General features: G+C 39.4%; 1 protein-coding gene across 4 annotated transcripts in view; it reads right to left on the reverse strand.

Annotated features, from left to right (window-relative positions):
* The window catches only part of AP3B1 (adaptor related protein complex 3 subunit beta 1), a 290,480-nt gene that overhangs the window by 242,578 nt on the left and 24,609 nt on the right, over positions 1-23,293 (reverse strand). For all 4 annotated transcript variants that reach the window (XM_067569102.1, XM_067569101.1, XM_067569103.1 and 1 more), the window contains exons 2-3: positions 15,347-15,422; positions 9,981-10,055 (exon numbers count right to left, since the gene is read on the reverse strand). In XM_067569102.1, the coding sequence (XP_067425203.1) occupies positions 9,981-10,055; positions 15,347-15,422 (151 nt within the window). The remainder of the gene's footprint in view (positions 1-9,980; positions 10,056-15,346; positions 15,423-23,293) is intronic.

Raw genomic sequence — 23,293 nt, forward strand, 5'->3', positions numbered from 1 at the left:
AGTGGCTATTTTGTTGGCTACTAGACCTATACTTGTCACACAACCGGTATTAAGGAACAACTTTATGACTGTGTGGAACTCACAGGCGACTGCTAATAAGTCAATTGATGGACTGAATGTTATATATCATGTTAGCAGAAATGTCAGGACATTTCACTTATGAGTGGGGAAGTATAGTGCACATAAGTGAATGGCAAGGGTTAATTGCCTGTGCCATGTCCCTTTAAGGGTTATAGCACTGCTGAAGAGGAAACAAGGGAATACAAAAGGGATGAAAGGAGGGTGGTGGTGGTTGTGCCCCACTGACACAGAGCTCTTGTGGGGCTTATGCAGGATACATTTGGCTTTTTATATAAAGTTTAATAAAACCTTAGTTTTAAAACCATCCCTGGACTGAAAGTGTACTAAGTAGAAGGAGTGGAACTGTTAGCAGAACTCAAAATCACCATCAACTTCATAGCCATTCTTATCTATAACACTTCCCACTCCTCACTTGGACAGCTGGGTCTTAGTTTATAGCCAGATTTACAGTGCAGTCTTATGCCACTAGTTAAGAAAAATACACATGGAAAAATGTTAACACTAGTCCAATCATTCAGCTTGAATATATAATTTTATAGTTCATCTCTTGACTTTTGTTTTTGTATCTCTAGCCACATGGTGCTTTGATAAACTGGAAGTCCAGGTAAATATTTAATTAGATTTTTAAAATCTCAATGCAGTTCACACTCCTTTTACACAAAAAGATCAAGGTCAATGGGACTACTCACATATTTAGGATTTTGGCATGCAAGTAAATACCTTGCCTAAATCACACTACAATTTAAGTCAGCAAAGCTGATTTATTTGGTTAAAAATGTGGTGGAAGCAGGCAAACAGTTAAAAATAGCACAGTTTTTCCACCATAATTCCTGGATCAGACAGATACATATAACTTTTCTTCACCACTACCAGCTGAGACTGACAGTTTTGATTTTCCCTCTAATCATACACCTGCTCTCAGTTGTTTTGAACTGGCAGCCCCTGCCTGCTGCTAGAAGAGAATTCCCCTTCAACTTGCAGAGTGATCACAACTGCCCAGCTGAAACTGCTATCACAGCCATCAAATTTTCTTCATCTGGAGGGGGCAGGGGAAGTAAGAGAGATGCCTACCTAAAGCTGCCACTGGATGAGGAAGTGTAGTGGTGAAAAAGCACCCCCCTTCATGCCACCTATTGTCACTTCGCTTTATGCTTCAATTCCTAGCCATGTGAAAACATCTGTTCCCTAAAGAAGAGAAAAATCTAGCTAGCAATCAAACGTGCAGCATTTGTTATTACATTGATGCCTGATAATTAAATTCCCTAATATCACAGCACTGCCTACAAATTTGTCCTTCCACTGAACAAATTCAGAGTTAGAAGTGTATTGGTAGGCCCTTCCCACTTCACCACAAACATTCTGTATTGGCTGGCCCTTCTATCTTCACCACATTGTAGTCTCTCTCCTCATGAAACTAAATCTCAGAGGCGCACACAGTGCAGAAGTTTCAAAAGAAGTTCAAAGTCCCTTCACTCATGCAATAAACCCTCATTATTGCACCTCAGCTCAAAGCAGCTTAACCAGAAGAGAGAAAAACTGCCACATAAGAAAGAGGAGAGAGGGAGTATTCCATTTGCCTATTTAATTTGAGATCCTTCATAGAGAGAGGCATGAGTAATCCTTCTTGTACTGTATGGGACTTTTCCCTGTTCTGATTTATCCTTTTATACCTTTCACTTTTAATCTTGGACAGATAACAGATAAGAAGCTTAATGTGTACTGTTTCTAGTGTTTTAATTCACACTATCCACAGAAGTTCCTTTCAGGTACAGGGAAGAGTCTTAATCGTTTATTTATGCCTTTGATTTTATTAAAAATCTAGATAATTAAGTGTACAATACTTAAGTGTTTTGCTCATACTAGCCTCATCTTACTAGTAAGGTATTCAGTCTTTACTAGTAATATATATATATACACACTACACAAGTTTCAAAATCTGTTCTGGTTCATCAGTTTGCATGCAGAAGTCAACTACCATATTAATAGCAATAAACCTAATTTGTGGTTATTTTATTGACTCTTGTTTTTCACTATAGTAAGGTCAGTCATAAAAAGAAGAAAGTGCTTATCACATTAATGACTATAAAATATGCAAGGAATTTTTCATGCATCTTCCCTACCTGAACAATACATATGCATCAAAGTTACCTGTGATATGAGTGTAAGATGGAGACGTGGACAAGCCTCAGGATGCCAACAAGGAAATAAAGACTCTGGGGTGAGCATGTGAAATAGAGAAGTAATGCAGTTTGAAATGACTTTCTTTGGTATTAGCATAATTAAGGATTCATTATTTTTTAAAAATTAGCTTAACAGAACTCCAGTTACAAATAATCTTGCTCCTTTAAGTTCTGGAGATATAGATCCCTACCTTTCACAAAGTCAACAAGCAGTACCAAACCCACTAAGAAAGCATATTTGTGAATACTTAAATTGAATAAAGACTGTAAAACTGTTCTCCCAAAGTGGGCAAAGACCTCAAGGCAAGGTCAACAGATTAATGTTGCACATACATGAAGACTGAGCTCCTCAATGTATTTTCACAATTAGAATATTGCAAAGGAATGCCTTGGACCTAGTCAAATGCACTTTTATACCTTCAGGACTATGATATCTGCTCATTCATAGTATGAATTTATGCAAGATTTAATCCATGTTGACAAGTATTAGAAGGAAATGGTCTGTTTCCTAGTTCAATCAACATAAATCCATCAGACTGTTTTGTGGTATATTAAAGTTTTTTCTATTAAGGTAGTAGCTAAGTTGTTTTGGCATTAGTGTGCATAACCACAGCATTCCTAGAAGTTAAGGCAGTTTGGGGAAGAAAATAGACATTGCCTGACATATGAAAACTGGGGAGGGAGGTGGCAATGAAGATGCAGTTCCACCTTATCCTCAAAAACAAAAGAATATAAGGATGGTCAGACATTAAAGCTTTCAGTCTGCTGACAATTCTGGCTAATGATACCACCAAAAGAAATACATCTTATGGGGTCCCTTGTCCTCCCAGAGATTTGACAGTGAGGGTCCATTAGTTTGGTTGCAGAATGAGGATAGAGATGCAGCTACAACTGAAAGATTAAAAAGAACAAAATAATAGGCTCAATTTGAGAGACAAACTTGTTTTGATGGGTCAGGCTGTGATAAATTAATTGAGGTGCCCAAAACTGAGAGGAAAATGTGCTTGTTTTTAATTGGGTATCAGCTCCTTGACACCACCGTTTGTTAACTACCCAAACAATCTCCTCAGGGCTCTGCCAGCAGTTACTTTGCCTTGCAGGTTAACAATATGTGCACCCCAATCTCCAAGCCCCCTGGAAGTGTTTCTCTGCAGTGGCCAGCCCTTAACCATGGACACTTACAGAAATTATCAGGTACTCTGTCCCCAAAAACACAGTGCACATGCCAGCCTCTTTATACAAGTGAGGATCAGCTTCCATATACCATCAGAACACATTTACAGCGAAAACAATCAAGGCTTTTTTTTAAATCAAAGGCTAACATTTAAGAAACAGTGAATAAAGAGAATATTTTATATGTAAGACTTCTGTTTCCAAAGTATAACATGCTTTCTAAAGTCTAAACTTAATTTTAACAGATTAAAACCCTTGTCTGAATTAGTTTATTGCCCAGTGCCTGCAACCAACACTGCTGGGATCCCCCTTTCATGAATGCAAAAGGTGAAGTTCTTTTTGCTCTCTTAGTAAAGAATGGAATTGTGTCGTTCTGCCTTCCCATTATATTTCCCCAAGTCATTGTTTTACCCCTAGAGTCAGGACAACCCATGTTTTATTCCATCATGTGCTAGCTCCATGTTGCCTTCACATCCTCATGCTGATGACATATGCAAATGGGTTTCCACTATGTTGGCTTATAGTGCTTATTTTACATATGAGTCAAGGTAGAAAGATGGTGAGTATACATCCTTTCTCTAGTCAAAACTTCTTTGATCCAGACTTTAAAACATTTTCCAGCATGTGTGCAGGATTATCTTCAAACCACCCTCATTGCTTGCAGGAGTACAGCATACCTAAGGAGAAGAAACATCATGGTATACCCATACCTAGATGATTGGCTGACATGGGAAAGACCTCACCAGGTCTCAGAATCTGCCTGCCTCATGTTTAGTCTGTTACAGACCCTGGGACTTAAGATAGGCATACAGAAGACCAATTTGACTATGGTCCAAAGACACTCTTATCAGAGCAATTCTAGACTCACAAGGTCCAGGGGTTATCTTCTTTAGGACAGTTTGAGAACCTGTTGCTCCTAATTTGGCAGCGGGAATCAAAACCAAATACCACTGTACGGCTGTCTCTCACATTTCTAGGATACATGGCCTTCTATACCTTAGTTATGTTTTGTGCCAGTCTTCACCTTCAAAGCATGCAGGGTGACTTTAGCTTGGCTTTGCCCCTAGCAGTCACATCCCTGCATGTATGCCTTCTAGTACAGTCTTCCCTAAAATGTTGGAAGAATCCTGCGTGTGCTGCAGAGGTATCCCCATTCTACCTCCTCCTGCTCAGGACCACAGAGATGGATGATTTACTTCTGAGACGGGAAGCACACATGGAGGACCTTCAAGTAAAAGGCCTCTGGACAGCAAAACAAGCAAGAATACACATCATCCTCTTGGAACTGAGCTGTGTGAAAGACTTGTGAGTATATTTTCCAGCATATCAAGGGACAGACAGTCCAAATAATGACCAACTATACAACCACCGTGCTTTGCAACAACAAACAGGGTGGTATGAAATCATCCTCATTCTGCCATTATGCCATCAGACTGAGGAACTGATGCATCAGACATCAGATCTATCACCTGTCTTGCAGAACACCTGAGCAGACACTTCTCCAATCACAAGAATCAGTGAGCCTACTTCAGTTCAGACAATAGCTCTTGTAAGCGTGTGGCGGGTAAGGTGGCAAAACCCAGCTGGGGGTGGGAAGGAAGCCAAGTGGCAAAACCCAGTCAACCACAGGAGGGTGGGGTGAGGGGGTGGGGGGGGAGGAGAAGGAGGGAAATTCTGAGCTGCAGCCGGCACTTCCCGCAGGGCTACAGCCCCAAGATCCCCCCTCCCCACCACAGAAAAGCCTCAAGCCCAGCATACACCACTCACAGAGCTAAAGCCACAAGACCCCCCAGCTCCACTGCAGAGAAGAAGCCCCAAGATCAAAGAGGAGACCCACAAGGCCTCTAGCTGTAACAGTAATTAGCTATGAAACAGTAAGTAGGATGTTCATTTTTAAAATGCATATGTAAAGGTTGTGGTGTCTCTTGTGGCTCTCAAACTTTTTAAGATTATCGAATGCAGCTCAGGTAAGTTTGGTCACCCGTTATATACCCTTGATATGGAGCACAAGGACTGTGAGTAAACAATCTTACAGACACTGCTGCCCAAATTTCAAGTGCACAAGGTACAAGTACACCTTTTGTGAAATGTAAATATGGACAATCACTCAAAGGAGAATTTGAAATTGCTGGTAAAACTTGAGTACTCAAGTTCATAGAGAGACAGCCCTGCTTTCTTTTTTGGGAAAGAAAAGTAATAGGAACAGAATCATCTTGCCTTGTTTTACTGAAGAAACACTTTTACTGCCTCAAAAGAATAAAAGACTTCACCCCCAGTAGTTCCATGTAAGCGGGATCCCTGAGAATAGTATATTTTAATTCATGCCACTAAAAAAGAAGAAAGGAGGAGCATCTCAAAAAAAGGGTGAGGGGAGAACAGGATGATGATTTGGGGAGTCTGTACAACTAATGAATTCTGGTTAATATGAAGTGGTGTATTACGACTAAAACCCTTTGGGGGTTTTTTTTGTTTGTTTTTTTTTTTGTTTTTTTTAAACTTCTCAGGAATTCATCAGTGTTTATCTTAAAAATTTTAAAAATGGGTGAAAAATAGTGCAAGAAAGTAACTTCCCAGTTTTCTGGGAAAATAGGATTAATATTGGCAGATGGAGGACAGGAAAAAACAGAAAATAATTTATTGTTTATGCAACCATTATCTCTAATCCCAATAACAAAACAAACTTTTTTTAAACAAAAAAGTTTATTATTAGTGACTTATGCAGTTATGCTAGGTAGAACTGAAGCCTCTTTAAGTACTGCAGTTTTCGACATGTCCCCGTAGAAGGGATACCAGGGGTGGAGGCAGGAGAGGAAAGATTGTGCCTGATGGGGAAATGGGGTGCCCAATACTTTCAGATCCCAAAATCATCTTTGCTGTCAGAGGTGGCACACAGGTGCTGGGAGCCAAGAAAGAGTGGATCCCAGTCACCAGCATCAGGAGGCTGCCACTACCCTTCTCCCTGTACCATGTGCTTCTCAGCTCAGCTTCCAAGGCCCACAAGGAGATTAGAGTGACCTGTTCATTGACGGGGCAAGAGGGGGCTCTGTCTGACAGGGGAAGTGGATAGGGTTCTGTACCCTGGGGCTCCTCTCTCCTGGCAGTGACGTGTCCCTGGGCCCACTACTCACAGAGACTATCATGGAACTGGGAAAGGGGGGTGGGGGGGGAGGAATGATAGGGCGAGGGGTTGCCCAGCACTCATGGGGATAGGAGGCCAGTACTCATAGCCCCTCGACCAGTCACTGCAGAAATTGATTGTTTCAGCAGGCTCCCTGCCCATTTTGCTCCCACATTATACAGCTGCAGCAGGCACCAACTTCCCTGCACAGGTGCACCGCACCATGCTCTGGGGAGTCTGTGAGAAGGAAGTTGGATCTGAGAAGTTCACAGAAGTACAAAATCTGGGTAGAAATTTAAAAAAAAAAAAAAAAAAATATTGGCTTTTTCAAAACCTGCAAATTTTTCACACGTTTTCAGTTAAAGCCAAAAATGATGAGACCTTATTATGAATGCCCCTTCATCTACATTCCACCATGGCTGGCAAGACTGTCCAGGACAATGGAGAGTTGACAATCTTAATGACTGTACCCAGACCACAGAATAGTTATGCTAAGGAGGATGTCCAAGTTGGGGAAAACAGTTCTCTCCAACTTTCCTCAACAGGAGCGTGGGGACTTGAAAAGTAGAAAGCTTCCAAGCAGGACAAAGACAAATGTTTAAGCAGAAGGTTATTAAAAGGGCAGGAGCTTATCTATTTGGGTTCTTCAGCCATTTTCCACCAACTCAAGCAGAGGGAAGTTGCTGCAGCAGTCTGATAAGGCCTGATAAGGAAGGGAAAGAGCACAAATCATCTCTCTCAGAAGGCGGTGCTAGATAGAGGATCTGCATCCCCAAAAGCATGCCTAGAGACCACAAGGACAAAGACCAGGCACTGAACAGACTCCAGAAGCTTAAAGAACACACAGGATCCAGCAGCTGGGTCCCTTCACAGCAGTCTAGTGAATGGCCAAGAGGGGACGCTGAACAAGACTTCTACCAGATCATCAAACTACTGTGGATGTTTCTCAAGTTAAGCTTCAGATATTCATTAAGAGGTAGTCCCCTAGAACAGCAGAAGTACTATTCTTCCATCTATAAGGTTTAGAATTCTGCTTGTGGAAACATGACTTCTGAGGTGTCTGACATCCAGTATTGGAGCAGATGCTGAGACAAATCCCCCATATCGGATAGGTGCTCTGCTCAAATAAGAGATGGCAAGTGTCTAAGATGTTCAACTTAGATCTAGATTTTTACTTTCTCCAGTATCTTATCTTTTTGCAAAAACTGAAAATATTTGATCAACTGAAAGAAGATTCTCTACTGTAGTCTGCATATCTTTTGATAAGCTAGAGAACTTCAGCCACGCAGTTTCTCTCAGAGATAACCATGAGTATAGATAAAGCAGCTGTATTTGAAACATTATAGGCTACTCTCAGACATTTTGCTACTCTGATCTTCAGTCACTGTACTACCTCCTTTTTTCATGATTCTTCTGGAAGGTAGAAGAACAGAAGAGTGATCTTGCCCATTCGTTAGAACACAAAAAACAAGCAGGAGAATTTGACAGCTTGACACTCATCTATAATGTGACAGCAAATATGACTTTCAGCCAAGATCATCCATCCTCTCAATATCATTAGCATTTCCAGTTTTCCTATGAAAACTCTATACCGCTTTCTTATTTCCTGCAGATAATCAAGAAAAAAATTGTTTTGATGCAGGAAATCGTAATCCAATCCTTGAGATGAAACATGATACAATTAGTCCACATTCTAAGATATTGACAGACTGGAGGCTGGTGCTGTCCTGATGAATTGAAAAAGATATCAATGATAGGAAAGTGTACCAATTCCTGTCTTTTAATTTAATTTAATCAATATTGAGTATAAAACATCATACAAGAGCTGTGGTAGCACTGAAGTGTTGGTCTTAGCACCAGGGAAGAAGCATTGGAGCCAGCAACTCAATCTTTGGCATGGATTTTCCCCTCTGCACTGAAGAGTCCTGGAGTGTAAAGCACTTGCTGTCACAAAAGTTTGGCACTGGTTCCTAACTAGAGTCACTGCTGCTAAAAATTAATGTCTTCTCTTTTTCTTCTCAGTCTCTTAACCCCAAGAAATAAAGAGGCAGAACAAAGTCAGATCCTTTTACATCTAGACCATACAGACCGTCTCAGCACCAAACATATACATTCTGAGGCTGGTACTTCAAAGGAACCTGGAAATGCTTCCAACTCAGAGTCTGCCTGGAAGGTTTAAGGGCCTCCTCCATCAGTACTTACCACAGCTGAGAATTTAAATGCACTGTGGACCTGCGGTGATCCAAAACAGATGTAGTACAAACAGGTTAAGTTACCTTCACTTAAGTATCACTATGAGGATCAGACAGTAGAAGTTTGATGATGCAAGACAAGCATTCTTTAAACCCAACCTTCCATCCTGGGAAGGATACCAGTTCTTAGCATCAGAATTTTTAGATATAAACAGACCTTTCCTGAAATAAATTTTACAATTTTTAACTACATACAATTGAATAAGCTGTAACTAGAGGAGATAAAGTACCAGCAGATAAAAGTTGGTGGACCCGTGGAAGTTATTTACTTTTCAGAGACTATAAAGAAGAGAGGAGGAACCATGACTAGAATATTTGTTGGCTCAAGGAGACACCTATATGGCCCCACAACAATTATACCTTTCCAAGAGATTCCGAGACAGGCGTAGACGGCAAGTGTACATGCCCAAGCATAGGAGTCTGCATTAAATGCTCAAAAAAGAATGATAAATTCTAGCTCTTTGGTAATTAACAGTATTTCAACAAAACAAACAGTTTGCAGATTTGAAATTGCTAGTGTAACAATTCATTTCAACAGTAACAAAATGTTGATTGGTCAGCAATTTCAGAGAGACTTATTTAATTAAGCTAAAAAACAGCTTTTGTAAAGTAAAAACGTAAAGATTATTAAAGATACTATTTTGATAACCCTGCACACTGAGGCACTGTGTTTACAGAACAGATGTAGTACACCACTGACAAAGAGCAAGATTGTATCCAGTGTCTCACTCCTGCTCTGCAACCACCACTTTTTGTGTGAGAAAGTAGATCAATCTATGTTCACTCTATCTTGGGCCTTTTTGCAGAGACTGTTACCAAAGGCTGATTATGTAATTTACAAAGCACTCTTAGGAATATATACCACAAACTACAGAACTTCTTGAATTTGCTCTTTAAGGGCTATTTTCCAAGATATAAAAATTCACTCCCTCACCAAATCATTACAAGAAAATTAGGCTCAATAGTGTACATTTCCTTAGCTCAGATATCAGATTAAACTATTTCTACAAGGCTCTCACTGAGATTAAATCTTGGTGAATTCTAGTAAGATACAACTTTAAAAGGTATTTTATTATTTATACTGAACTGAAAACTAAATGATACTTTTATAACAAAAATATCTTCCAGAATACTACATTTGTGGTTTGTTTTTTTGTTTGTTTTTAAATAGAGTACCTCAATATTTTTACTGGCCACATTCTTCACAACAGCTGGAAACAACTCAGATGCATTCTTCCCCTTAGCAATCATCTGAAAGAGAAATATAATATTGTTAGTGAATTAAAAAAAATGAATATTCTGGCCCTATTTTTCCAACCCCGTCTTCAAATAACATTTTAAAAACTGTCTCCTTTACTTGATTGCCTGCCAGTTGTTTTGTGCTAGTTAAGGGTAACTCCATCATCTGATCAGGGCAGGGAATTCAGCTCCTTGCACTGCTTAAGAAATACAGAACCTAGTATTGAAATTCAAAGTTGCAATTTATTTTAAATTCACTTAGGTATTGTCAACCTGACAAAACTGCCTATTTCAAAATCTATTTTCCAAAAAGAATAAGCCCAAACCAAACCAGGGTATATTATGAAAAAGTATAAATGTTTTGAAAAGATTTCCCCGTCAGAGTTAGATTTTAGTGCACAAGAGTAAAAATACTGTGAAGTAGACGTCACATTCATAACTTACACAAGAATATATAAGGTTGCGTGGCACAATGCAGCTAAACAAAAATCCTCAAGAAAGTGTTTGCACAGAAGGAAAATGAACGAAGGAAAAAAGTATGACTGATGAGTAGTGAAGTACACTAATGCCAGAAAAATGGTTATTTTACTGAGTAAGAGCATACAGGCTTTGATGCACAGCAACACAGACAATGTATGAAGGGGGAGTGTGCACATCTCATGAAAATCAAATCTCTTTCCAGTAAAGAATTTTAAATTATTCAAATTTACTTTCTAAATTTATTTTTTTTTGCCTTCTCACTGGATACTGTAATTACAGATTAAAATTACTTGCAACACCTAAGTACAGTTTAATTTTATCCTTCACGTCAGTTTGTTTGTTTGTTTTAAAAGGAGTTATTTATAAAGCTAAATATTTTCACAAGTAAATAAAATTGTAAAACTCCCATCTCCACTAGATCAGCAAATTCAGGGAGAATAATTTTTAACACTGTAGTAGATAGGTGTTAATTTCTCAGCAATTCATAGTCATGTAGAAATAATGTCAAAGGTAGAGACAGAGCTCAAATGTTCTTAAATTCAGATGCAAGGTAGACAGGGAGATGGACTGAGGATAAACACCTTCAAACCAAAGACAAGAGACATTTAAAAAAGGATCCAGTCACCCTGAAACCTCAGGATAAATAAAGGTGGACAAAAGATCAAAGGGACACTCAAAAAAATGTCAGGTTCTGGAGATCGGAAATCTAAAGTTATATAGTGGAAAACTGGCAGGTGACAGGCAATAATTATCAAAAAAACCCTCACCCTGAATCTAGATGGTACAAAGTATCAAGAGGTCCGTAAAATCTTGAATGGTGTAGAGAAAGTTATTTACTCCTTCACATAACACAAGAACTAGGGGTCACACAATGAAGTTAATAGGAAGCAAGTTTAGAAACAAACATAAGGAAGTATTCCTTCACACAATACACACTCAACCCATGGAACTCATTGCTAGAGGATGTTGTGAAGGCAAAAGTATTACTGCATTCAAAAAAGAATTAAATAAGTTCATGGAGGAACAGTCCACCAATGACTATTAGCCAAGATGGTCAAGGATGCAAGCCCATACTATGGGTGTCTGTCCTCAAACCTCTGACTGCCAGATGCCGGGACTGGACAACAGGAAAGGGATCTCTTGATAATTGCCCTGTTCTGTTCATTCCCTCTGAAGAATCTGGCACTGGCCACTGCTGGAAGACAAGATATTGGGCTACCCAGACCATTGGTCTGACACCGTATAGCCATTCTCATGTTCTTATTTGACAAGCATTACACATTGTTGAAATGCTGATGTAAATTGGACCCACATGCTTTATAAATTGACTAGAATGACTATCAAAAAAGGGTCAGACAGGGCTGGAATCTCAGGAATCAGGAAGGGAGGAGGAGAACCATGTGAAAATAGAGGCCATGTCTCAAATATGTAGCATATTAAAAAGGGGTTGGAAAGAAAGGAACAAGCTGCAGAGGAAAGGATAATATTAGAGAAATTTAAGATATACCCAAATGGTACCTTTTGCAGTGTTGAAAGCTAGATGCCATGCATACCGTTTTATTTTAATCCAATTCTCTCTGATCTTAACCTTTTATTTTACTACAACCCTGTTTAAGACTAGGAATTTAAAAGCAGAACATCCTGGAGAAGTTAAATCATCCTCAATTTCTAAGAGGAGATAGTGAAGGGTGGGTTTCTGGAACCTCCGCTGCCTGGCTCTTAATTAGAAGAGCCCATATAAAAGGGGCCTCCTCACAAGGTGACTGGGCTGTCAGGGATGTGGTCCTAACGAAAAATGGCCAGTCAGGAAATAAATTCTGTTCCCATCTGGTCACTGAAGAGGCAACATCCACTGATGAAAAGCACTACGTAAGAGCTAAATATTATTACTACTATGGCATCAAACAACTTGCTATGAAAGGAGTTTTCAAAAGATAAGGTTGGATCATCTAGTTTTAAAATTGTTACCATATAGTTACAGCTTATTAAGAAAATGCACATGTAACTTGCATTATTTAACTGACCAACCATAGTAGCTCCAGTGTACCATGTAGATATGTATTTAGTAACTTTTAAAAGCGTGTATTTTGACTCATTAAGTTACAAGGAGTGTAAATTCTCATCAGTTCATGGATCATTAGCCCAAAAGAATATAATGGGGCTTTCCAGGACTAAGGTCTAATCACACCAATTTAGCTGCTATGCATAGCCATTAGGAGCTCAAATCCTGCATGCCGGGGTCATCAATAGGTGGACCATGGGCCAAATCTGGACTATCAAACACTTTTCAACAAACCCTGCAATCTTTTTACTTACTTATTATTATTACATGTTCTAGAGTCTGGACTTTGGTTATACCTTAACCAAGTAATTTGGATCTTGACATACAACTGATTACCCTGGCTGTGTGCTTTGTATATCCAAAGCTCCTACTGAAAGACCAGGAGTTTTGAGTTTGCAAGGAATGCAGGATAGAGCTCCAAGTCTATATGCCATTATGTAAAAGTTGCTGCTCAAGACAGATTCTGTACATGTGATGCAGCGGCAGCAGCGAGGGAATATTTTCTGCATAAAAAATTGGCAGTAAGGGGGCAGGTAGTAGGAGTTTCTCCAAGGAGGGTATTAGGCACTTGAACTTGCTTTCTACCTCCATTTCCAAATCTAGGCTCAGGCCACTTCCAGGACACTGCAAGCCTCAACTATTCTCCAAAATTTTTCCTTGTGGTAACACGTATAAGGATAGCAGGAAGGCTATGATTGAGACTGAAGGGGGGAATTATGTTGTTTTTCACTGGGGTCAGTTTTTTCAAAAAAAGTTTGGGTTTTTGTTGTTTTTTTTTTTTTTTTTTTTTTTTTTTTTAACAGAATGCACTTAAATATTAGTAATACATCTAAATTTTCCTAAATAGCAGAAATTTTGTAATCTTGTAAACATCTATGATTCTCAATGAAATTTATTTTTACTACACGTATATTATGAAGATAAAAAACATCACTTGTGATATGAACATCCTATTTAATCAAATTTCTACTTTTGTTTTTTAAAGTAATTGGAGGTAAACAGAGAAATAAAACTTTCTGAAGTCAAAGCAAGACTGATCCTGTGCTCAGAGTACCTTTGACACAATTTTAACTTCAAGAGTCACTTGCACCCCTGCCAACTCTTGCCTCTAGTTTAGTCCTTAAGCTTCTCCCCTTATGTTCACTTATTTCCAGCTTTTTGCAACATCCCTCAATGGAAAAAGAATGGATATTCTGAGCCTCTGAAGACTGACGCTCCAGAAACTCTAGCACCTTTAATCACCATTTTTGGAAGAGATGGGATTCACGCCATTTTGGGTGGACTTCAGGAAGTTACCCATCCAAACAGTAGTTTTCTTTTTAAAGAGAAAAAGCAGTAGTAAAAGAAACAAGCAGTTTTGTATAATATACTAAATATTTGCAAAGCCCAGCAAAGTAGACTTCCTTTAGCTTAGTTACAGATAGAGTAACGCAAATCTGCAGATATCCGCTTTATATCCACACATGGTTTTTTGGCAAATGATGGACCAGATGCGGATCTCAAAGCCGAGAAGCAGTTGTGTATAGCTCAGACTTTGAGGCTGCTTTCCCGCCTTTGAGATTGGCAGCTGCAGGGGAGCCCCATAGAACAGCTGATTGGCTGCTGGCAGGCAAGCCCCGTGGAACAGCATGCGGGGGGGGGGGGGGGGGGGGGGGGGAGGAGGAGGAGAGAGAAGAGGTGGGCTCCCCTGCCAGCTGCCAATCAATCAGCTGTTGGGCAGCTGCATGTAGGGGCTGCCTAAGGCTGGAGTGCGTGCGGGTGCAGATGACTACACTGCGGATGGCAGTCAGAGGTAAGCTGATTGGGGCAGATGCAGATCCACATCTGTGTATCCGCGCAGGGCTCTATAGATTTAAAAAACCTGTTACCTCTAGAAATTGGTCTCCTCTCTGACTACTCCCTATACAGCTTGACAACCACTCTCTAGCTGTTCCAGGATTCTTTTGACTCCCAGAGATCTTTCCCAGACTTGTTCATCTAGTTCCTTGCTTCAGATCAAGTGTTACAGTTCATCACCTTATCAAGGTGAGGGTTCATCAGCGTTTCCAGGATACAGTGTTTGATCAAATGCTCCATCAGGAGGAAATGCAGAAGGCTTGGCCATTGTTTAGACTAGGAAAAGTGATTCCTCCTCCCCCACAATTGAGCAATCTTAACCTCAACTGCAAACACCACTTAATACCAATGCAGACATGGTGTTACACCTTTAGCAAGCACAGGAAAAGATCTAACCTCTTTACACTCAATGGTCTTGGGAATCTCATGTATAGGTATGCAGACTAATTTTTAAACAGTTGCAATTCAGGTTTAACACTCAAAAAACCTGTAATGCTTATTTAATATTAAGCAAACTGCATGCCAGTTCAACATTTTAAGCATAAATTGAAACCTGCAGCAGTAGACTCAAATGTCAATTAAAATTGTATTTATATTTTAGGAAAAAATTACATCAAGGATTGATAAATCATTTACAAAAAGAAAAAGAAAAACCATGTCAAATACATTTCTCAGTTTACTCACAAAGTAAGAAACACCTATAGCTTTTCAGCCTGCTGTCTGAGAAAAATAATTGGAGTATTTATTTGACATGAACAGTATCCGTGCGACATTAACACATTTTAAATTTTCCATCTTGATATTTAAAGGACATACCACTTCACCTTAGCTTTTCAAACCATTTACAGATTAAAATGGCGAAGGAATTGCACAGAGAAACCAGCATAAATATGTATTGGCAAAAAACCCTTTGAATTTCACATACCCCAACAATCCTTTTCATAGCATCCAGCTTAGCAGAATCTTTATTACTTTCCAACATTTGCTTTAGGTCTTCATTCCTACAGTGAATGATAAGGAAAAAAACTGGATTAGAAAAATTCAGTACTGTAAATCAAAAGCATCATTTATGTTCTTATAATACTGGTTTGCAAGAAGAAATAGTTAAATCAGTACACTGAGCAAGAGTACACACAATTGTCCGAATTATTAATTCTGAGACAGGCTGCTACTTATCCAAAAGAAAAGGTGATGCTAGAAGTAAATCGAAATCAAGATCTGATAGATTATTAGTATGTTACCATCACATCCAATTTGGTAAACAGTCTTTGTTATAGGTTATTACTGCATTTTAGTAATACAGGATTCAAAGTGTTCTCCATCCCTTTTAAATTGTACCAGCTAATGCTCTGAAAGATGACTGATCAATAGCTGTGAAGAATTAAATGTTCTTTAGCCAAAGAATTTGTTGAACTCTAGCAAAAGGACAAGTTTCCTCATCACTAATCTGCCAGCAAGGCTCCCCCTTGACTAATAGGTCCAGCTCAAGATGATAGGATAGTTCAAATTAATTAGTCACTGGCCTCAGTAAAAAGTTGCCAATAAGGACATCAATTAGCACCACATTTGATCCTCTAATGTTCACACCTCATCTTCTAGGATCTAGAATGACCATCCCCTAATTTAAAATACTGCAGAATGCCAGACTAATTTTCCATCTGGTCTGGATTTCAACTGGAGACCAGCTCCCTATTCGTTACCATATCTCCGCCATGCTACCAGACTCCATTGATTTGCAGTCTCCCCCACACACATACCACCACCACCCCCCCCATACCCCTGTTTTCTCTTCAGAAGATATGGCAAACATGAGAAGTTTTTATGAACATGTGACTCAATTAGATTCTTGAAACCAAGTAGGTAACATCAAGTGAGTAAACCGCTTTCCAGAGACACTTCTTGTGACATGGAGGGGTGTCCAAGTATCTACTTCTGAATGAATGGACCATCCAAATACCCTGAGAAAACCTGCTTTGATACAGAAATAAAACCCCCTTTGACCACACACCTCTAATTGTTACCTACCACCCCATAATGGAACCTATACAAGGCATCATCAAACTACAGCCTATACTCGTTGGGAACCACATCCTGAAAGAAATCTTTCCTGAACCCCCACTTCTGGCCTTTAAACAACCTTCATCCTCTCCAAACTCATCATCAGAAGCAAGCTCCTCACAGACACACCAACGCAAAGTGGCACCAGACCCTGCCAGAACAACAGATGCAAAACCTGCAGACATAGCTCCACTGCTACAACGATCAACATCCCCCACAACACACCTTTAAAGATCCAGGGATCCTATACATGCCTATCAACATGTGGTATGCTTCATCCAGAGCATTAAATACCCCAACAACTATGTGGGTGAAACCAGACAATCACTATGCACTCGAACTCACACAGGAAAATCATTAAAGACAAAAACACCCTATCACCTGTAGGTGAACACTTTTCACAAAGTGAGCATTCTATGGCTGACCTATCAACCCTTATCCTCAAAGGAAACCTGTACAATGCTTTCAAAAGATGCCTGGAAGATCAAATCCATTACTTTGCAAGACACCAAAAATCATGGACTGAACAGAAATACTGGATTTGTGGCTTATTACAACAATCTGTAACCCACTAACCCCGTTTTTTGTCCTATGATGCAGAAGTGTTAATGGGCCACTCTACCTTGCATGGTGCCTTACAATATGTGCTAACTACTTATGCTAAACTATCTGTTCCACCTTGCTTTTTGCTGTGGCGCTGGGAGTACCTTTCCCAGACCTAAAGAACAGCTCTGGGTGGCTCAAAAGCATGTCTCTCACCAAAAGAAGTTGGTCCAATAAAAGATATCCATCACTCACCTTCTCTCTCTAATATCCTGGTGATCAACATGGCTAAAACTACACTGCATGCCTCAGAATGAGCCAGTTACTAAGGATTATCAACAAGCGAATTGGCCAGGCCCTCACAGGACAATGCAACCTAGGTGAAACCAGCTCTCTCCTTGCTCCTTTAGATATCTGGAGTGGAAAATTCACAGAAGACAAACAAAGAAACAGACGCATAGGTACACCCTTTTAAAACGACACAGGCTGAGAAGTTTGAAACGCAAAGCGGCACGTTTCAGAAGGAGAGGGATGGTTGAACCAGACAAAGCTGTAGAAACTCAGCTGCAGGGATCAGGAAGGAAAGAGACTCCATGATTTGAAGGAGCAGCCATAATTGGAAGTTGCAGACCAGGAAAGAAGACTTGGAACCCTGAAAAGACATTGACCCAAATCCCAAAGAACACTGAAGCGTGGTGAGGAATATGAAGCAGGGAATTATATGCTGGTGTTTCTTATTCTGCACGCATCTGTCTCTTGTGCTGTCTCAAGTAAAGTGTTTCAGAAATCCTTCTGCAAAGTCTGTATTTGTTTCAACTATCATGAGTCCCTGCAGCAACAAACTATAAACCACAGTGTCCACAAGGATGGAGCTATAGGAAAGAATGTTCTTAAAACTACTGGGACTCAGCACTGGTCCTGGGCAGCTGGACTGTGGGGTCCCAACTCAGAGAAATATTAGAGGCCCATTGCAATTTGAGTTGCCTGACCACTGTTTTGAGGCCAAGCATAGCTTAAGTTGCTTGCTTGACTATTTTGGCCTCCGGAGCCTGACATCTTCCGGTTGGCAGAAACAAATAGGAATACCGAGTAACCTTCCAGGTGTTTCAGTTTCTGCATACCACGGCACATAAGATGATGAAATACATAACATGTATGCTTGCAGCTGCACATAGATAACCATGATGGGAACAACAAGTTATCCTTGAACGTTTGGGGGTACATTTTTCCACTGCCAAGGGGCATATTTTTTCACCACCCCTTCTATCACCAGATGTGGTTTTGATGACCCCAGTTCTCATGGTGAGAATGGAATGTAGTCAAGGGTGAGAACCCAGTGGAGGCAGAATATGTAACAGATAGGTAATAAGGTGAAAGTTGTGTATAGAAATGTATAAAAAGTCACCACTTAGACAAAGGGGTGCACTCCATCTATGCCTGATTCTGCAGAAGGTGCTGCCAGTCAGACCAGAGGATCCACTGACTCCCTGATGGGGTCCCTGAAGAAAGCCATTCCTATATACAGCCTTCTGAATGACTGCTTAGCTCTCTAGTGAGCATGATATACTGTAGTTAATTTTAGGCTTTGTATTTAACTAGTATATTTATAGAAAACCTTGCACACTAAATCATATTGATCTGCAAATCGGGCATACTGGTATCCATACTGATCACTAAGTGTCCAGTATCAACAAGAAGGGCATAGACTATGGTAGCCTAAGTAGTGAGCCTAGACACAAAAGGAAGAGACTGTGCTTTGAACTTACCCAGACTAGACTGAAGGGAAGTTTAAAAGCACATTGATCCAGCATTGGAATCCAAACATAGAAGCTTGGTGAGCTCAAGCAGGACTGTAACAGAAGTATTATGAAGCTGTCCAACTACAAAAATCCATCCATTAGGACAACCATGTTTATAGAGTCTAAAGGCCCCAGAAGCTGAAGATTATCTTTCAGCCATGAACATTTTCTTGTTGCTGCTTACTTTTGTCAATTACACACTTGTTTTGCAAAGCTATGCACTCAGTGAAAGTGATTATGGACTATGACAATAGTAATGTAAGCACATCAGGAAGAGATCCAATCGGACAGAGTGGATCTTAGAATAACCATTTTATTTATTTTGTAGAGAGCAAAATAAGTATGGAGCAGAAAACTAACTTGGGTGACAACCAGGATTATTCCTATTAAGGTCTTACTTGGTCTGTTCTTGAGTATATGTAGTTACAGTTCCTTGATCTCCTCTGCTGGTAACTATTCTACTGTCTAACAGCAACAAAATATGCCCTAACCATGCTACAAAATTGGTTCTGTAATGCCACGGGAATGAGTGTCAACCTAAGGATTATCCAACACCACTTCCCTTACAGCAACAATTTCTTGTTGATGACCTCCCATCTGAGGGCTTGTCTACACTACAAAAATAGGTTGACTTAAGTTAGGTTGATCTACAGCCACCGCAGCAATTAAATCAACTATTAGTGTCCACACTGCCCTCCCTCTGCTGGTGGTGTGCGTCCACATCAGGAGCCCTTGCACTGACTGAAGTGGGGCATTGTGTGGCACTGACAGACAGAGATCCCCTTTCCCTGGGTCTGACAGCCCAAGGTGGGTTCAATTTAAGAGCAGGGACCATACTAGCAGTGAAATTGACATTCTTGTCAGTTTCACAGCTGCTATTATTTCACATTTTATCTCAGGCTGTCAGCATGGGGGTAGAGAGAGCTCAGCTGAGTAGCTTGGGCTGTCAGCAGCAGGGCAGGGAGTGAATGTTGTGAGAGAACTGGACTTGACATAACCCACGGCCATCTTGTATGTTCAGACACAAGTTGGAAACAAAAGCCATAAAGTCAGGAAAAATTTGGCCTTGCCTTAGGCAAATTGAAAAAAACCCAGCTGCAGCATTACTAACAGGGATATACATAGGAAAAATCACAGATTCATGGGAATGCAAGAGATTATGGACAAGTTAACCTTGAGTTTCTGCAAGTTTCTTACTGGATGTTTGAGAGTTTCTTGTTAAAAGTTGCTTCTACTGATAAGTAGAAATTATGAGGTTTTGCTGTTGCTGGAGAAATTATTTTAGCCCATTAGAGGTTATGATTGGTTAATATTTTTCCATAGCTACGCTTTAAGTAAAATAATTGTTTACAATATAGAGAAACTCATTCTGACTATATAAGAGTCAGAAGACAAGCTCTTTGGAACATAACTCTGGGACACAGACCAAGAATCAAACCTGGCAGAACCCTTATACCCAACATGACCATACTGTGCACAAGCCGGAGCCCCCAACGACACGATCCTGACTGGCCATCGGGAGATGTCTGTCTGCTTTATTGGGAGTTGTAAGCATTGGATGCTTGGTGTGTGTATTCTGTTGATTAATTGCTAATAAATACAGATTAATCATTTTACTGTGTGAAGACTCTTTCACTGGGAAAAGATCCTGGTAACCCATAGAGGGCGACTGCTCCCAGACGGCAAGAAGAGGGCTCTAAATTTGTGCAAGTAACAGGGGGCACCAGCTGTGAACCCAGTGCCCGACTGACAGCTTGGGTATTCAGTGCTGGGGCAAGTCGGGAGACCAACAGCCAACAAGCATTGTAAGTAACAGTGTCTACATGGACACTGCATCACCCTACACATCAACCTAAGTGCTATGTCACTCATGGAGGTGGGTTATTAAATCTATGTAGTGGGTGACTTACGTCAGTGAGAGCACCATTGTAGTGCAGATACTGACCGAGTTAGGTTGAGGTAAAACAGCTTATGTCAACCTAACTCTATAATGTAGGCCTAGGGTTGCCATCTTTCTAATTGCTGAAAACCAGCCCTGCTCACTCCCCTCTCCCACCCACCAAGGCCCCACTTTGCTCCTGTTCCTCCCTCCCTCCCCCTCCACTCACTGCTCTCCCTCCACCCTCTTCCTAGTCAATCAATCCTCTCCACTTCCCTCCTCCCACCCCTAGCTGGGCTCCCTCTGCTATGCTGGGAAGGGAGCTGCAGCCTGACAGAGCCTGCTGATTGACTGCCCATGAGATGCCTGTATGAGACGGCCCCAGCTGAGCAGAGGCTGGCACAGTGATGAACAGCGCCTCCCCGCCACAGTGAACGGACACTGCCAGGTCTCCTTTTCGACCATACTTTCTGGTTGAAAACCAGACACCTGGTAACTCTTGCTGAGGTCTGACCCTGCTTTGTTTCTGAGACAGATCACAGCCCACAGTAATATGGCTAAACCATGTATCAAAGTAAAAAGATCTCAGAACAACTCTTAGCAAATTTTCTAGATTGTTCCCAAGAGCCAACATTTTAAGCCACTCTGATGAACCAGGGGAAAAAAAGAAATATGTAAAATATCTCAACTCAAATATTCTCAACTTATGTATTATGACAGTTCTCACCTGATCTCACAGTGGAATGTTCTTGCTTGTTTTACTATATCTGTTTGCTGTGCTATGCTACTATAGACAAAAAAAATAATGCAATCTCAAACAAATGTTGTAAAATAGTACCCCTACCCACTACCATGTAGCTAAAAAAAATTCTTTAGAATTTTAAATAATGGCTTTTTGTAACTAATTGTGAGTTGCCTTTTAATGTCACCAAAATAAATATCCTTCAAAAAAAGCTGGCTCAAATAATTTAATTTACACAAAATAAATTAAACCAATAAAAACCAAAACAACACACTGTTATACTGTCAAAATCAGTGTAAAGTAATTTACAACAAAGGCGATTTTAGCTATTACTACATAAAAATATTCCACCTAATTAAAAAAACCTGTTACTAAGCTAAAAAGTATATTATCCGCAATAAGTTTTAGTAAGTCCCTCTGTCAATGCAATAACGTACATAAACACCTATCTAAGTGTAGTTGTACATTGTGCTCCCAAGCCTAAAAAATACAATATGAAAAACTTATTAAAAAAGAATGAAAGCCAAGTATTAAAAACCCCAAAGTTACACCTTGTAAAAGTACATGTAGGCATACAAAATATTAACATATCCTGTCTACATTCTCAGTGCGCACCATTTGTAACACCTCTAGTACAAAAACAGCTGCACTAAACAAACACCTAAGTAACACAGAACACTAACACACATGCATGTCCCAAGCAAAACATTAAAAAAATATTTAAAAAAATATAAAAGCATCAGCAAAAATGCTCAATGCAATTAATAAAAAATTGTAAAAAATTAAATATCCTAAGCAAAAGCCTTAAAGCCCTATCAACTCTCATAATACACACACATTCAGCCTTAAATATATCCTAAAAATAAACAAACACACCTAAGCATATTAAACCTCACATAAATAATAAATACTACCTCCAAAGCTTTAAGTTGCATACAAGCACAGTTTTAAGCTCAAAAATAAACCAAAATATCATCCAACAAAAACTTAAAGTCCTACCTAATAAAATAAAAAAAATTAAAATACCACCATTCAAAAGCCTTAAGTTATCAATAAAAAATATTAAATGTCACAATAAATGCCCAGGCTCAAATAATTACAGCGTATGTAATAACAATATCTAATGTTTGCATCATAAACACAAAATAGTCCCCAAGCCTCAATATAAAAACTAAAGTATTATAGCCTATTAAACAAAAAATTTTAAAAAACAATTTACAAAACTACACACAGCCATATTAAAATCAAAATTAAAATATATTTATAAAAACCACTAATAATTTACATACCCTTATTAAAAACATAAAAAAATCAATATACCTTATTACCCAATAATGGCATTAATTCTACCATTGTGTGCATTAAACAAAGTTGTTTTTATACACACGCAATGTACCCAAATAAATAAAATGTATTTAAAAATATTTTGCCCAAAACAATTATTGCATTACTGTATTAAAATTCTAATATAATTTATAAATATCAAAACTATATTTTATTTATAATATTTAATAAAATACTTCAACCTGTAATATTTAAAAATCAATACTAATTTAATATAATGCATACTAACATTCAAACATAAATAACCCTACTTACACACATTCAAAAACAATTAAAAATCATACATTTGATAATCAAGCATAATAAAACTAAAGTAATCAAAGTCCTAAATGCTGCAAAAGCTGCCACAAAACAGTTAGTAAAAACCCTACTGAAATGGTCCTCCATTGCTACTAAAATTTTAAATCTAGCAACGCATCCCATTTTGCTTGTGTGTTGCAAATAGTTTCTATAATGGCTGCAGTCAAATTTTTAGTAAACTAAAAAATCCCTAAAGCAACTAAAAAA

Source organism: Emydura macquarii, unplaced genomic scaffold (assembly GCF_026122565.2).
Source record: "Emydura macquarii macquarii isolate MOO-44397 ecotype Brisbane River unplaced genomic scaffold, CSIRO-AGI_Emac_v2 contig_2897, whole genome shotgun sequence".
In the NCBI taxonomy this organism is placed as follows: Eukaryota; Metazoa; Chordata; order Testudines; family Chelidae; genus Emydura; species Emydura macquarii.